This window comes from Neodiprion pinetum, chromosome 3 (genome assembly GCF_021155775.2).
Source record: "Neodiprion pinetum isolate iyNeoPine1 chromosome 3, iyNeoPine1.2, whole genome shotgun sequence".
Classification (NCBI taxonomy): Eukaryota; Metazoa; Arthropoda; class Insecta; order Hymenoptera; family Diprionidae; genus Neodiprion; species Neodiprion pinetum.
This window is the reverse complement of record NC_060234.1, coordinates 1,993,504-2,010,488: the sequence shown is the minus strand read 5'-3', so window position 1 is coordinate 2,010,488 and position 16,985 is coordinate 1,993,504. Positions and strand designations below refer to the sequence as shown.

General features: G+C 37.0%; 6 protein-coding genes across 12 annotated transcripts in view; 3 read left to right on the top strand and 3 right to left on the bottom strand.

Annotated features, from left to right (window-relative positions):
- Ror (tyrosine-protein kinase transmembrane receptor Ror) overlaps window positions 1-3,494 on the top strand; it is a 130,766-nt gene extending 127,272 nt beyond the window's left edge. For all 3 annotated transcript variants that reach the window (XM_046619436.2, XM_046619439.2, XM_046619438.2), the window contains one exon: window positions 20-3,494. In XM_046619436.2, the coding sequence (XP_046475392.1) occupies window positions 20-736 (717 nt within the window). In that variant the 3' untranslated portion in view covers window positions 737-3,494. The remainder of the gene's footprint in view (window positions 1-19) is intronic.
- LOC124215723 (uncharacterized) overlaps window positions 1-8,251 on the bottom strand; it is a 114,195-nt gene extending 105,944 nt beyond the window's left edge. Inside the window, exon 1 of the mRNA XM_046619443.2 lies at window positions 7,689-8,251. The gene's annotated coding sequence lies outside the window, so the exon portion shown is untranslated. The remainder of the gene's footprint in view (window positions 1-7,688) is intronic.
- LOC124215620 (glutamate receptor ionotropic, kainate glr-3) lies at window positions 4,118-9,039 on the top strand. The gene is made up of 8 exons (XM_069134857.1): window positions 4,118-4,122; window positions 4,205-4,259; window positions 4,359-4,453; window positions 4,577-4,750; window positions 4,926-5,161; window positions 5,234-5,451; window positions 6,687-6,928; window positions 7,307-9,039. Exons 1-8 carry the CDS (start codon window positions 4,118-4,120, stop codon window positions 7,551-7,553), a joined length of 1,272 nt encoding a protein of 423 aa, XP_068990958.1. The 3' UTR covers window positions 7,554-9,039.
- Window positions 9,040-9,153: 114 nt separating this feature from the next.
- On the bottom strand, window positions 9,154-11,946 carry Manf (mesencephalic astrocyte-derived neurotrophic factor). Of its 5 annotated transcripts, none has more exons than XM_046619461.2 (5): window positions 11,688-11,946; window positions 10,914-11,027; window positions 10,434-10,558; window positions 10,136-10,277; window positions 9,154-10,030 (listed from the first exon to the last, which is right to left on the bottom strand). In XM_046619461.2, exons 1-5 carry the CDS (start codon window positions 11,929-11,931, stop codon window positions 9,855-9,857), a joined length of 801 nt encoding a protein of 266 aa, XP_046475417.1. In that variant the 5' UTR covers window positions 11,932-11,946; the 3' UTR covers window positions 9,154-9,854. The 5 variants fall into 5 exon arrangements, with proteins under 5 accessions (XP_046475417.1, XP_046475418.1, XP_046475420.1 ...); XM_046619462.2 differs by having other exon boundaries at window positions 11,721-11,946; XM_046619464.2 differs by having other exon boundaries at window positions 11,607-11,765.
- A 38-nt stretch (window positions 11,947-11,984) lies between these two features.
- On the top strand, window positions 11,985-13,848 carry Alg3 (Alg3, alpha-1,3- mannosyltransferase). The gene has a single exon (XM_046619455.2). The coding sequence runs from the start codon at window positions 12,511-12,513 to the stop codon at window positions 13,819-13,821; it is 1,311 nt and encodes a 436-aa protein (XP_046475411.1). The 5' UTR covers window positions 11,985-12,510; the 3' UTR covers window positions 13,822-13,848.
- On the bottom strand, window positions 13,363-16,957 carry LOC124215619 (gamma-butyrobetaine dioxygenase-like). Its single transcript, XM_069134043.1, has 8 exons — window positions 16,797-16,957; window positions 16,047-16,176; window positions 15,562-15,953; window positions 15,336-15,470; window positions 15,159-15,264; window positions 14,856-15,058; window positions 14,587-14,753; window positions 13,363-14,524 (listed from the first exon to the last, which is right to left on the bottom strand). Exons 1-8 carry the CDS (start codon window positions 16,829-16,831, stop codon window positions 14,355-14,357), a joined length of 1,338 nt encoding a protein of 445 aa, XP_068990144.1. The 5' UTR covers window positions 16,832-16,957; the 3' UTR covers window positions 13,363-14,354.
- Between the last annotated feature and the right edge of the window lie 28 nt (window positions 16,958-16,985).

Here is a 16,985-nt window from a genome sequence, read left to right as displayed (position 1 = left end):
AATTTTTTCATCCTTTCAGCCTTACTACGGATACAACAACCAGGAAGTAATCGACATGATAAGATCACGTCAGCTGCTCCCCTGTCCGGAAGATTGTCCGACGATGATATACAGTCTGATGATAGAGTGTTGGCACGAAGTGGCGAACAGAAGGCCACAGTTTCCCGAAATCCATCACAGGCTGCAGAATTGGTACACGAATCAAACGTACCTCAGCGACTTCTGCAACGAGTCGGTTACGAGCTACTCCGGCAGTAGCCACAAGAGTACAAACAAAACGAATTCTACGCAGCTGTCAGCACCGATCTACAAGACCGATTCGTTGAACCGAAAGGAGTCGAGTAGTTTCAAGTGTAACCAAGAGATGCAGCCGTTGTGCAATATGAATGATCACAACGTGCCGATCAAGACAATGAATCCGAACGTGGATTCGCGTCAGCAGAATTTCAACCTACAGTTGGCGAACGAACAGCACGCCGTAGCTACGCCGCTGAAAACTACCAATCAATCGAGTTATCAGAACGCCAATTCCAACGTGAACCTAAACGAGTACAATGACAAACAGTGCTGCTCGCCGAAATTGAGCGGTGCCAAAAAGGTTTTGCCCCCCGTACATCAGTCAATGATCAAGAGCAGTCCGCCAAATGGAACGAGGCCGATGCAAAACGGCGCTCAGTTGGTGGTCAGGCTACCCGATCCGAGTAAAGTCACAACGGAAACTAGAGTGTCGAAATGATTTTGATACATGCCCCGTGAACGAGATCTCGTACTTTATATAATATATATATATATATTGTTTATAAGCGTTAACGAATGGAAGAAAGAACAAGGAAATAAACAGCAGAAAACTAGATGTAATTAAGGTAAATGTTTCATTTTTTTTTCTCGTCTTAGTCTTCTTTCAAATCTTTTCGCTGCTAATATCCAATCTTAATACTGTAAAAAGTTCGTCGGTTATTACACGTTATACTTGTATTACTGGGTTCGATAAGAATTTAATTACTAACGTTAGATTATTTTACTAGAACCTTCTACGATAAGTCGATAAAATTTTTATACGAAAGAAAATGGCAAGAATGATATGTTATTACCCAAATTATATTTATTATTCCTATTATTATTATTATTATTACTGTTATCGTCACTTCAGCGGTGAAAAGTTTTGCAAAGATTATTGAAACATTGTACCGTAACATCGGATCATTGTGTACTTTTGATATTTACGCCCGACTATAAGCGATAAATCTAACAATTGTTGTTAGGTAAGACGCTGAAGAAAAATAAAAAAAGAAAACTTTTTTAATATTTAATATTTCGAAGACTTTGATTTTTGGATGTGTTTTTGCCCGATTTAGAATTAGAGTTAAAAAAAAAAAAATAACTAAAAAATATATGCACCGATATACGTAGTATAATATACAGACTGCTCAGAATCACTATACATTTTTTTTTTTACAATTTTATTATTATTAATATTATTACCATTATTATTATTACAGAAATTGTAATTCAACTGCCAAAACAGCCCAAGATCTTTTGGTAACTGTCATTGTTCTTGTTTTTTTTTTTTTTTTAAGTATACATTTACCGTTGTAATGTAACGATATTTTATTAATTAGATATTAAGAATATACACACATCCGAGTTGTGGAAAGTTGGATTGAAAACTATTTTCCAAACTTGAAAGAATTAAAAGAAGAGAATTTGGTAATAACGATTATTTTTTTTTTTTTTGTTTCTTATTATATATTTATTTGTCAGGTGTTTATAATTCAATCAAAGAATTGTAAATTATTATAATTATTATTTACGACTTTTGTTGATAGATTCCGAATGATTATCGCGGTTAATTTTCAAACCATAAATTCGTCGTGAAAAAGTCGACTTGCGCGTCGTGTGTTATTTTTTTTTAGATGTTTAATATTTCTTTACTAAAAAATTTTTTAAAACGAAAATATTTACGTTCAAGTTTCGACAAATTTTATTTCATATTAGAATGGCGTGATTTGACCGATGTGATTTGAAACTCCGACATACTTGTTCAGAAGCAAAAATTCATGTATAATATATCGTTGCATAGAACGCGCGATACTTTATCGATAGATTTTCATATCCCGGATCTAATTTTTTCAAATGTAGTTTCTTTTCTCTCTCTCTTTTTTTTTTAACTAAAGCGCATAATCGTGAACTATACGACTTAGAAAACTTTCGAATTACATTTAAATAATAGAAGAAATTTAATTCACGCATAGACGGAGAGAAAGGAAGAAAGAAAGAACTGTTGAGTATATCCTAATGATGAAAAAAAATTATCATACGTGGTTTAAATATTCGGTTTGCGAAAGCGAGATGACAACGTTTCGCGTAAAGAAAAGAAAAGAAAAAAAGATTCTTTGTATAGATTAGAAAAAAAAAAAAAACAACAAAACAAAAACAAATATATATTATATGTATATAATTAATGGTACGTGTATAGATCGTATTATGTATAATAATAAACAACGTTTAACTGATAAGAAATTTTATATGGTACCTCCGGTATGAAAAAAAAAAAAAACAATAATAATAATAATAATGAAGTAAAAAAGAAAAGAAATCGAAATATAAAGAAAACGAGAAAAAAAACAATGTAAACCAAACTCGTGTATAATAAAAAATGGATTGAGATTGAGATTGATCGGAGATCTTGTGCGAGACGGAAATCGTTGACGACGACGACGACGACGATGATGATGATGATGATGATGATAATAAAAATCGAATGCAACTGTAGGCGCGGATACTTTTCATACAGGCATTTTTTTAAATAAACATGATAATAAAGTATTATGCAAAGAAAAAAAAAATTATACAAACTGCAAATAAAGTTAAAAAAAAAAAAAAAAAAAAAAAACAAACAACAAAGAAACGAAAGATATGCCCGTCATATCGTTACCAAATTAGCATTAAAGGTATACATAACGGAAGTCTCCCTCCCTCCCCCTCTCACCCTCGCTCTCCTCTTTCCACCCGGCACACTTTCAAGGGAAATCAAAATTCTGTCAATGACAATTGAAACTGACGTCGATTTACACGTTATAAAACGTGTTTTTTTACACACCCGTTTTGATATTGAGGAAGAAAAAAAAGCAACAAAATAAAAAAATAAAAAATAAACATACATTATACACGTATGATATTTATCTTTTTCTTTTGTAAGAAACATAATGTATATGATATATGTATATAGATATGTGTGTGTGTGTGCGTGTGTGACATGCGCGTCGAACGAAAAGAAAATTGATTCCGTGTAAACCGGATATAGACTTAATTAATTTATGAGACATGTGTAAACTATACACACGCACATATCTATATGTATAAATGACTATTATTATTATTATTACACCTATAATGAACACACGAATAAACGAACGATTGATTAGCCGTGTAAGATGATCTTTATACATTAATTAACCAGGATATTTATATAATAAATAATTAATGTTTTTGTACACGCCTTCCTTTTTGCAATATTTTCACTAGCATCCCAAAATCCCCAGAAAAAAATTTTGATGGAGAATAAAAACGAAATCGCGGTTTTATTCGGGTAAAAAACAAAATAAAAAATATCGCACGTATGTATGTATAACTTTGCCGTTTGTCGATAGAAATTCTGCGGAGCAATCGTTAATCGGCGTTGGATAATAGCGCGAAATAGGAAAAAAAAAAAAAAAAAAAAGGCAAAAGGCTAATGGCGATGCATTTAGATCGAAGAACGATATATGTATACATATAGTGTATGTATATATATATATATATATATATATATATCCCTGTACAAAGATAACAAATGTTATACGGGTTTGGATAAATATACGATGTAACGCGAATGAAAACCATTAGCGGTTACGCGCTAGAAGCGACGCGATTTAAACGTGGGTCAAAAAATACATTTTTTTTTTTTATTTTGCTTCTTTCGTACCGAGACGAAAAAAACATATGCAAATTAAAATAGTAACATCGTCGATATGTATCGCCGCAATCGATCGACCGATTATACATTATTTTCTCTTATACTCCTGGTTTTCATTATCGGGAATAAATTTGCCACCGTGGATAGTTTCAACGGTGTAATATGGAGTGATGATAAAAATGATTTTGTAAGAATCTTCGACGTCCCATCATTCGCGAAACTACACAACGAGATTATCGCGAAAATCAGATCAACGGAGGCCTACAATTTCAACGGTACAACTTTAAAGCTCACCGCATTTCCGGTATGCGTAAAATTTTTGATAATTAAAAATCCCCCACTGGATTATAAGATCGATAAATTTTATATCAGTCGTAATTTATAATAATACCGACGCTTTCAGATTAAGAATCTTATAACTTTTCGCAACAACAACACTGTAGCCAGTGGCCTGCATGGCGACGTGTGGGAACTTATCGCCGACACTTTAAACTTCAAGTGAGTATTAGAATGAGAAGGAAAATAAAAACCATGGAAATAAGAGATCTGCGTGTAAAAATTCAGCAATTCTCCTTTTTAATGAAAGCGAAACCGAGGCGTGACATTGGGAATAAATTTCAGAATTCGGTACACTTTGATAAGTCAGCGCGAATACGGAACTCAAAGTAAGAATGGTTCGTGGGACGGACTGATCGGATACATTTATCGAAACGATACAGACATAATACCACGAACCGTGGTTTTCCCATCGCGAACAACGGCCTTGCAATTCACCCTGCCGATGTGGATGACGGGGTGCGAATCGATCAAAAATAATCTTACAAATTGGAGCTTTTCATCGCGAGATAGATAAACAATTTTTTAAAATAAGCGGTGAATTTTTAAAGAAAGATATCTCGCTAAAAAGTATAACTCTGCTAATTTTCTGTGTATATACATATTATATACACATTTTCTAATATCAATGCAGGTACAGATTGTACATAAGAAAACAACTGCAACATCACAATACGTGGATGATCGAATTGTTCAGACCGAGCCTGTGGATGTCGACAATCGCCCTTTTCTTCGTATTGGTTTTCGCAAGTTTTCTACAGCAGACGTTAACCTCGGGGAAGATAAAGGGGACAAAAAAAGCCGATCATACGGCCTCCTGCACCCTGAGAGATAATTTTTTCTACGTATTTTCTATGTACTGTAACCAAGGTGAGCGTGGCAGCAACCGCGATAACAGTTTTCGGCTAATTTCTTTACAATAACGCAGTTTTTCACCTTCAGGCTGGCTACCGTCGCTGTTCGAAAGGCGTGCCAAGATTCTGCTGCTATCGACTCGCCTTTTCTCTTGGCTTCTGATCATCGCGTTCAGCTCTAAACTAATATCGCACGTAACGCAGCGGGAATTTCAGACACCGTTTGAGGATCTGGAATCGCTTTACAGAGATACGAACTACAAAGTGGCCGTAAAACGGAACTCGTTCGTCTATTCGGTTTTCGTGGTTCGTTTAATTGAAGTAAAAAACTACGAGGCGATTGCGTCTGTTCGCCGTTCGATGGGATATATGTACGAGGAGATTTCTGGACATAGATTCCGATACCGACATTTTACCGACACTTACCCAAGACACAAACCTCTTTTTAGAATATTCGAGAGTGGGGGGATATTCCCATTTTGACTGACTTTATCGATCGTCGGATCATTCAATTACTCTACCTTCGAGGAAGTTTACCAGATTAGGGTTGAAAATATGGTAAGGAGGGGCTAATTGTCAGTGAGGTCGAGCAATTCAATTATCTGATTATCGATAAAGTCAGTCAAAGTGGGGAAATCGAACCATCCTGCCACTTTTTAGAAAAAGGTTTGCGTCTTGGCTAAGCGTCGGTAAAATGTCGGTATAAAAATCTGTAATCAAGACTCTGTATATAGGACATTCCATGTCAACTCAACTAATGATTTTCCCTCACCGTTTTTCATTCTCTACGCAATTTTGTATACGATTCTCCAGTCTCAAAGGAGCACTCCTGAATTTTTTTTTTTTTTTTAATTTTTCTCTCCAATCGCGAATTTTTTACGATTATTTAAAACTAACACAAAAAAACGGACTTTTTTTTAAACATCCGAAAAAATCTCACTTTCCATTCCGATCATTTTGACGCCCATCCCATGGTGGAGTGATTATTTTTAATTTTTTTTTTTTTTAGCACTTCAAATACTTTGAACAAACCAAACGCCATATTTCAACGCTCCCTAATTTTTTAAAGAAATACCAAAATTCTGTACAGATGAACACGAATTCTAAAAAATCTGTACAAAATTTTTTATAATTTTCAAAAATTTTCGAAACCTTGAAACGTGGTGTTTTGTTTGTTCAAAACGTTTATAGTGCTAAAAAAGTGGAAACAAAATTGCCCCACATCGACCAATATTAGAACGATCAGAATGAAAAATAAGATTTTTCAGATTTAAAAGCAAAAGCCGATATTTAAATAAGTTTGATTAATCATAAAAAAAAATTAACCATTGTAAGAAAAAATCTGAACAACTTCAGGAGTAGTTTTTTGAGATCGTAGAATCGAAGAAAAAATCCAGAAGCGAATAAAAAATGGTAAGGGAAAATCATTGGTCGAGTTGACACGGAATGCCCCATATCTACTTTCACCTGACTGCAAATTTTAGAGCAAAATTTAAAAATTTTACATTTCTCGAATGACGTCGTTGCTCTTTACGAAACAGAGATCGAAGATACCGATTTACAAAAAGATAATGAACAGCAACAGGCTTAGTCCAGGAATCGACTTGGAGTCGTACGAGAAAGTCTGCACTGGAAAGTACACCTATTTCGAAGCTCAGGACGAAATGGAGGCGAAAAATTCGAAACTCTGCGACATGACATACGTTGGGAAAAATTACTACAACGGTTGGGTCGCAGGAGGACTCGTTCGCGGATTTAAGCACACAAAAGCGATCAACACCGGGTGCGTAAAATATGCAGGATGCGGCAGTCGTAATAATATGCTAGGAATTGATTTCAAACCAGAGGCGGGAATGAAATAAGTCCTTTCACATTTTCGAATAATCCAACATCTAAAGAAAGTTCGAGAAAAATTCTAACGATAAAAATCGGAGAGAAAGATTCGCACACGAACAAATTTTACGAAAATCGAATCGAAACATCGAGAATTATCGGTTATTCGGAGTTTACGTGACCGTCATTTTGCAATAAAAAATCAGGGGATTTTGTTCTATCGATGTAAATATAATTGCAATCTTAGCCGTAAATTGTTATTTCTTTGTGTCAAATATTGCTCGAAAACATGAAATTTCAGGTGTTAATAACGGATGTCGATTTACAGGGTACTGAGACTACTCGAAAATGGGGCGATACAACGTCTGAAATCGATATGGCTAGCGCCGAGTTCGAAGCTGGAGTCAAACTCGAGCGTGTCAGAATCTATCGCTCTTCATCACCTCTCCCTCATATTCGCGATGCTGTTGGGGGCAACGATTTTGTCATTCGTTATTCTGCTGATCGAGATCGCAATTTACCGTTATTTTAATCGTCGACAAATAATTATAGCCGGAAAAAGGCCGCCGATCTGATTACATCTCAAATATAATTCCAATAATTCGCGCATTCGTTATAGGAGACGTAACAAGAAACCTGCATCGTAGATTCAATTCTTACAATTAGAAAAAAGATAACAGAATGTTGAGTAACGAACGTGTTCGACTTACCATTTCTGAATCCCGGCGAGTTATTTACTGCGCAGAGCTTCTGGGAATTCGAAGGTGGAGACTCCGTCCAATTAGACCTGTTCCATCCGATGCTACGGTCACAACACTGAAATAACTCACGCACATTCAATTTCTAAAAACCATACTGCGTTTCGATAAAAACTGCACAACTTTATTACAATTTTGCACACGGCTGTATCGGTATCGCGATATGAGACGATCCGAACAACTTTAGGCACAAATAATTAGGACACACGCGATGACTTATCGAATGCATTGACCTTGCTCGTACCTGGTACGGTACGCAGATTTAACTGATTGTTTGACAAAAGACGATTCACGATCTTGCTTTGTTTTACATACCGACGCTTAGCATTCGATTCTTCCGACTCTGATTTGCAACGTTTGATTACACGATCGCAACTCTGCATGATTATTATGCGCGGATAACACTCACAATTCACAATATTCAATCACATAATCACTAATTGCAATCTTTTTGCGCAATTGAAACCACGAAGAAAGAATGCAGGGAGCATTCAAGAGCAAAGACAAGACGCGAACGCGTTGAGCATCGAGTTCAGACTGAAGCGAGCTCCGGAACGTGTCGTGACCGCTACGCTTTTGTTTTGTTTACATTCCTTCCCGGCGTCGAACCCGGGAATGTTTACACTCGATAGCACTACAAAAGTGTCCCACGGATTCATCTGGCTATATTTCACCTGCTGTTTGATCCTGGCTATTGAGCCATGACGTATTTTCAAAGCAAATTTGATAAATTTGAAATTCCGACGCGACCGAACCGACCGCGGTCTTCGTACTAGAAATGGGAACGCGGAAACGAACCGGAACGCTGATCTGCGGAATACAGATCGTGTTTTATTTGACCGGCAATAATATTCAAATTGATTTTACAATTATTAAATTGTTTCTACATTTATAATCAATTTGAATTGCTGTTGTCCTAGAGAAATGCAATTATATGCGGTACATTTTTTCGACAGCAATAACGATATTTTGTTTTTGGCACAAGGGATTAATTAGGATAGGAAAAAAAAGGTAAAAAGGATCGTGGAGTCATTTGAAAAGTGTAAATAAGAAACTGTGTATTCAGAAGTTGATCATGTAACGATTACTTTTCTTTCCTTTTCTTCCTTTACAAAAGCATAGTCAAAAGCAAATTACCGTAACTGTAGATTACTGATATCACTGTCAAACATACTTATGATCTACTGTTGATTTGATTGCGATTGTGCTTGAAAATGGTTAAAACTTTTGATCGTTATTGATACATTCTACATTTTCAGAGAACTAAGACCAAATTTTACGTCAATCGTGACTCTGCAGAGTATCAGAAAATGAAAAAAATGATAACGATAATAAATAATCTGACAAAATGAAGATTATTTGAATTGTTATAAATATTTCAATATTTAATTCATCCCCGGTCCATCAATGAGAGCCATTTCATAAATACATAGATACGACACAGCTGTATTATCGTTTTTTTCATGTTTTTTTTTTTTACAAACAGTAATAATTATTTATTATAATTAAAATTATCATTATTAATATTACTACTAATAAACAGTCATTCCTGTGCATTGGTATTTGGCATTGGGAATATCTTTCTTTTTCTCATGATCGACGCTTGATGATTGCGAAGATTTAATTATACAGTTTAAATAAACTTTAACATCGTCTGAAAACTTCATAAGCGAAGCGACGAGCTGAGAATGATGAACAATGATCGAGTGATATATCAAATAGGAAAATTTCGTACATTTAAACTCTCAGTTCATACATCAATGATATTTAAACTATACAATGATAGAATAAATACGTAATTTATTTGGCTCGTCGTTTCGAGTTTTAAGCTATCTGCCCTTGGGTAAATAAAAGTACCAGCTGATATTGTCGCAACGGAATTAAATATTTGGTGAAAAACTGGTCGAAGTTGGTACGTTTTAGCATACCTAACTTTCTGCTATTGATAAAAATTATCGTAAACGATGGAACGCGAAATCATATAAGATTGGGGTTGAGTTTGTTCTTTTCTTCGGAATATCAAATTCGATTCCGATTAATTAATTAACTTCACTATTTGTTACACCAAGAAAACTCAAAGCTATGCGAATCGGGCAATTATTCTAATCGATGAGCTCTTTAAAGTTCAGTCTTCTGACTACTCGAGTACCGTGGCTTCAACTCTTCGATTCGCTGAATGAAGTCCGTCTTTTCAATGCAGCCCTCGCATGTTTCTTCCCAGTCGTTAAGAATTTTCTTCAAATCACGCACCTTGAGTTTCTTCAGATCTACAGTGTTTAAGTCTATTTGCTTTTCTGTAATAAACCAAACAATTCACATCAGCCACATTCCCAAATGACAGACAAAACAAGGAACTTCTTTCGCTAGATACATTCGTTTAGTGCATGGTGAATAATTACCAAAACGCAGATCACAGATCTGTGCATCCTTCTTCATCAATTTCTCGCAAATTTTTTCAGCTGGCATTGACCAGGACAGTGGTTTACTCAATTCGCCAAGAATTCCAGTCGCGGATTCCTCAAGACCGCCCAAATAGTAGCACTGAAATTAGTTATATTTATATAGCGGCATAAAGCCGTGAGAAAAAGAAATACGTGAATAGAGGGAAATGTCTCTATAAAGAGATTTATTGAACATAGACTAGGATTAGGGTCAATAGGGTCAAATCAAGAACTTGCAATCCTAATCTCAACTTACAAATCTGTTTTCCTTTGACTTTGTGTCTTTGCAGAATTTCTTGAATGCATCTTCAATCTTTTTTGTGTCTGATTTAGTGGCCTCGTCCAAAGTATCAGCAAACTTCTTCACCGTTGCTATGCAAACTGATGAACAGACAAAAACAATTCGGATTAAGAACTAAAAATTAAAGCGACATGTTCAATGAAAATTACGTAGTGGCATTGACAACACTGTCGAATCGCATTATAACAAATTTTTTTCCTCTGACAACGAGTGAACTGCAAACCAATATAACATACTAACCTCAAAAATGAAGAGAAAATTGAATTTAGCAACATTTTACTCAGTCTAATTTTGTTCTTTACAATATAATATGGAAAAGGGAAAAGGATAACTCAACACTGATGTTTAAACAAAATTAGTATGTAGACATGAATTAGGCTTGAAAAAATTATCCGACTGATGGATCGATTAAGAAAAATCTGCAGCAATTCTCACCTTCGCAGCTGTCTTTTTTAGCCGGTGAAACCGTTCCGATAACAGCGATGAACACCAGGAGAACAAATCCCAATGCATAATTCATTTTTGATCTTCTTCTGTGAATGACTGGGGCTGAATAAATGAAGAAGGTACGGTGTTTGAAAAACTTATTAACAGCAGACTGAGCTGTCTGTGTTTTTGTTAAAATGATGAATATGAATTTGGCAAAATCTTTCAATGCAAAAAGAATCGTGTCGTATTATTTCCCAAATGATAAAAATAGATAGTATGCTAATATTGACGTCTCAACTGGTCATAAATCACGGATTTATTCAAAGTTGGTTACTTCATTTCACTTTTTAAACTTTATCCTACACGACGATCGATTCGACAAGAAGCTTTGGCTCAAATTTACCGTATTCCCGTCGTCACGCGATTTTATATACACGTTGTGTTCTGTCAAAAGCGAGTAATCCCGAGCTGGCGTTATTCGATTGGTCGACGCAATTTAGCTACACAAGAATGAAAGTACCATTGCCATTAGATATTACGATTATTATTATTATTATTACTTTTTATCGCCAAATATTCGCGTTCATAACCAAACTACCATCAACGTTTCAGGCATACAATGTAAATAACCACCGTCAAGGAATAATCAGAAAAACTTTATGCCAAGTGTAAAAAAAATCGAACGATTATCGTACCTACCGTCTTTCGCCGGCTGTTATATCGTAGTATTTGATTTATGGACAGTTGACGAAGCGGTCAATGTACAGCGTGTGCTCTTACCGTAGAAAATATTCCAGAAAAATTTCCACCTACCGCCGTCGGAACTCCGTCGACTGTCATGCAAAAACACGCGTTTGACTATCGAAACTCTAGATATACGCGAGCTGGCGATTCTCGATTGGCCGGTCGCGACGCGGCCTGAAAAGAGGCGACGAAACTTGCACCGATTGGCTTCCGCGCGGATAGAGGGATTGCGAAGTACCAGGTCTGCGCAACAGATAACGCTAATATCGACGTCAACCATAGAGATATTATAAGCAACGTACGCTACGTACGACGGTGTAAGACTAAATGGTTCCTACACCGTGCTACGTACGCAAGATATAGGGGTTGGCATAAGTGGAAAAGTCGGACGGACAGAAAAAGATAGATAATCTAATGACTGAGCTATCTTTTTCTACAAAGCATGCGGAATATGTCACTGCACAAAGGTAGAGCTGGAACTGCTTGGTAGAAAGGGATAGCTTAATCATTAGATTTTCTCTCTCTTTTTGTCGCTTGGACGCCTGTACGGTTCACATACCTACTCTATTTATAATATCTTAATGCCGGCATCTCCATGACGTGAGAACATAAGGTGTTTCTGCGCAGCCGTCTATAAGAACCGAACTCTAAAAACCGACCGTATGGAGGCCATCTTGGATTTTTAACTGATCGCATTAGAGATCGTTTAAAACATGGCTTCCATACGGTCAGCTTAGAACGAGATAAAGATGCGTCCGCCGAAGGAACAAACACACCTCATCTCCTTACATCGTGGACAGCGCGGTAGTGGTGGAACAAAAACAAGTGATTTTTGAAAACCGGTAGCAGCCGACGCATCATGGCGCCGCGAAGGGATAACAGCGGTAACCTAAACTGGGTGAAAAAATATCGAAGAATTGCAAACAACTGGGTGCAGTCGAATTTGACATGGAGCGAAATCAGCTCTTTACTGACCGATCCGAATCGCCTGCCGCTGGTCGGCCTCCTCCTCGTCATCCTCGAAGTCTTCGTGAACATACTCGTCGTCCAGAACGTCCGGTACACGGAGATCGACTGGAAGGCCTACATGCAGGAGGTTGAGGGCTTCCTCAACGGGACCTTGGACTACTCCAAGCTGCGGGGTGACACCGGGCCCCTCGTCTACCCTGCAGGGTTTGTCTACCTTTACTCGATGCTGTACTACACCACATCGCACGGGACCAACATCAAGCTGGCGCAGTATGTTTTCGCTGTGCTGTACATCGTCCTGCTGGTCCTGGTCTTCAGGATATACGCAAAGACCAAGAAAGTTCCGCCGTATGTGCTCCTCCTCATCTGCACCACATCTTACAGGATACATTCTATCTTCATACTAAGACTGTTCAACGATCCTGTCGCCATGGTTCTCCTCTTCGCGAGTATCAATTTATTTTTAGAAAACCGCTGGCATCTGGGAAGTCTGTTTTATAGTCTCGCTGTTTCTGTGAAAATGAATATACTCCTTTTTGCGCCCGCATTGCTCGTCGCTTATCTCGCCATTTTGGGATTTCGGAGAACTGTTGTTCAGCTCGCTATTTGTGCCGCGGTGCAAGTTGTTTTGGGTCTGCCGTTTCTGTACGGTAATCCCATCGCTTATGTGAAAGGGGCTTTCAACTTGGGCAGAGTATTCGAATTTAAGTGGACTGTGAATTGGAGATTTTTGCCCGAGGAAGTGTTCCTCAATCCTTACTTTCACGTCGGGCTTCTCGTTCTGCACTTGGCTGCGCTGGCATGGTTTCTACCCAGCTGGATAACTTACTTGAAGTCTTATGCCAAGTTGAGGCATGTTGAGAAAGACTTGAAAGGTCAATTGCGCAGGAACGAGAAAGTCGACATGTCAACTTCCTCTCAGCTTTTTATTCTTCCATTGTTCACTGCCAACTTCATTGGCATCGTTTTCAGCCGATCATTGCACTATCAATTTTATGTTTGGTACTTTCATACCCTTCCCTATATCGTTTGGTGCACCAGTTACCAAACTGTGACTAAGATCGTTATTTTAGGGGTGATTGAACTCTGTTGGAACACTTACCCAAGCACGATATTCAGCAGTGCAGCTTTATACATTTGCCACATTGCTCTTTTATTTTCCCTGGCTAATAATAAAGCTAAGGGTACCAAAGCTCGGTAGGTAGATCTCCACCAAAAATAGTCAAACTCTGTGACAAAGATAAATGTAATTTAGAATGCGTCGAGCAATTTATCTTAAGGATTTTTTTTTATTAATAATGTCAATTTCTCCGCAAATTCGAGAGCGAATATTTACCTTTATATACTTGTGAGATAGTTTTTAATGTGTGCATACTGTTGGAGTTTTGTTGAAATCGCATTGCGAGTGATGTAAATAGATGAAAAATAATGAGGTTGCGTCAATGACTGTTAGTGCCGATTTTAGATACTTCAAAAATCACATTCATCGCTAATAAAAACTTGAATAATCTCATTTATCACTTCATTATCATTCTAAGTTAAAAAAATAAGCAGAGCTGATGCAAATTCCGGGTACTTTGTTCTACAAAAAAAAAATATTGTAAAAAAAAGATATAATATAACACGATGACTTGATCTTCTTTATCGCAAAGTCAATTTTTTACCATTAAAAAAAATGTACATATATTATCGTTCATGAAAATAAAATGTTACATTGTAATTATTGACCAATATTCAATTCATTTCTTTACTTCTCTTCAATTGCTTTCTGAGAACTCTAATCCGAGAATAAATTTCGTCCCAATCTAGATAGCATCCGATCAACAGTCTTTCTCTGCCAGTAGTATCAGCATATGCGCTTCTCCCATGTACGAGTCTGAGGTTGTCAAAAGTCAAAATGTCACCTGAATAAAGAAAAATTATTTTATAAATTTTCACATTATAAGATAAAAGTCCAAAACCTCACCTTCGGCAAGTTTAAACGTCACGTTATTCTCTGGGCTGTACAAGAGCTTGGTGAATAATCCAACTGCCTCGTACCACAGAATAACCTGCTCTAGAGGAGCGTTAAAATGACTGTCTCTTTGCGGCTGGCTAAAATTCACTCTTACAAGATCACCGAACTCATCTTCGCTAGACAAACAAACGAAAAATAACAGAAGTTTGACAAGATGCAAACACTTTCAATAAATGTAATAAACACCAGTGAAGGAAAAAAGACTATTGTTTTAATACCAGAGGACCGGGGCTTGATGCAAGCTGTGAAAATGGTCTCCATTCTCATGTCCTACATCGCTCCAATCGACCAAAGTTTTTGTCAATATTTTATAAGATTCGGGTTCATGTAATTTTAAATAATTTCCGACATGGAACCCGTCGGCCAACTGCGACTCCCCACCTTTGCCTTGGGACTGCACAAGACAATGCAACAAATTTGCCTGAAAGAAATCAGTTGAACATGCAAATGGAGTTTTAATTTGAACAAAATATGTCAATAATGCGAACACATTTCTTACGCAAACCGAATGTAAGACTTACCCCAGGGGCATAGTGGTAGTAAGGCAAATCTGTGTGTAATGGAAGGGTTGATGACAAGTACGCAACATTAGTAGTGCCATCTTTTGCTATTACAGTAAATTCTTCACTGGAATGAACAGAAACGAAATTGATGTGACATAATATGTGGAAGATAAACAGATAAACATTAAATTTTACCCGTAATGAGTTCTTCTAGTAAAGGCAACACGTTCTGTCAGTATTTTATTACTGTTATTTTTGGCTGGAACGTTGGTAACGATAGCAACACCGTATTTTGTCAAAGATTCGAGCCAGTTGAGTAAGGTAGAATCTCTATAAGTAAAATTTAATTTAATGAATAATTAGCCAATCAAGAAAGGTACTAAAGTGCATACTTGCGTGTGAAAATAATGGTGATACTAACTCATTCAAAACAGATTTGTAATCGAATTTCTTAAGATATTTTCCGAACTCATCTGCTCCCCAAGTGGTTCTTTCAAATCTATAAATTTTATTTCTAAATAATTTCCGCTTCTCTTCGGTGAATGATCTTTCTATCAGCCAATCGAGAGTGAAATTGCTTCTGTGATTGTCGGACCATTCAATAGTCAGTTCAGATTCCACCAATTTAGCGCTTAACGGCTTAACTCCAAAATCGAATTTCCCCCAGTCTATCGTCCGTGATTGCGAATGTCTCTGGAAACAGGCTGGACACTGGCAATTATCTCTCAGCCATATCGTTGGAAATTTTAAAGTGTTATTGTCAGTGTCCAAAGCAAGAATATCTCGCTTCTGCGATAGAGTCAAAGAATTTATCTGAAATTATTAAAACACTGGATGTTATCAATTCAATGGATACAAAAGAGTTTATTGTCAGGTAAAAGGACTTTCAGTTCGCCCCAGGATTACCTCAGGATTGCCCAGAGCAACTCGTTTTTGTTTTGAAACCGGTATTTGCTGATTTCCTAGGGAATGCTTTCGACGCAACGTCAAAGATACGCCTTCGCAGCGCGTGACGTAACTAGTCGTCAATATTAGTCTAGTGAAAAAATTCATGTCGAAATGTAAACCGTGTGAAGTTAGCAGCAGGAATGAAAAAAAATTTCCAATCGCGGTTACAAATATAAGCAATAACAGTCCGAGGAGTTTGCCCAAGTTTCGTTTCAGAAATAAACTATATTGCACTAATGAAAGCTGATAAGGGAATCGACAACGACAGTGAGTAATTATTTGAAGTGCTTGCAGCCTGGTATCACAAGTTCAACGGACGAATTGAACAGGGATCAATTTTCGTCACTAAGATAAACTTGACTGACCGACTAGTAGCATGTAATTAATGAATGAATTTAAATCTCTAATTTGATGTCACATAGTCGTCATATGTGCTAGAAGTAAAGATGCGTAAGCATGACTATGGGCCTGATGTCTTTTCAAGTAGAAAACAAAATATTGCAAATACGAAACGTTATAATACTAATTAATTTTTTTCTCTTTTGCTCTTGAAGCGATATTCCCCCCCCAAGATAAACTTTGACCAGGTCGAGATTTTTCTTATGATACAGAATGTAAAATACTATCTGTGACAGAATGTAATCTACACGACTATGGCCCACGGATTCATACGGCCGTACATTCAGATGAGTAAATGCCGCCCTTAACACGTGGAATCCAAAGACGGACGTAGCGCATTTCATGATTAGACCACGAGATGTATGCACCGGCGGACGTATTTTCGAAATCCAAAATGGCCTTCATTTGGTCGGTTCTTGGTGATAGATTCTTTAACCTTGTTAACCTGCGATTTGTGACATTATTAACCTCGCAGGATGTACATCGTCGCGCATGTCG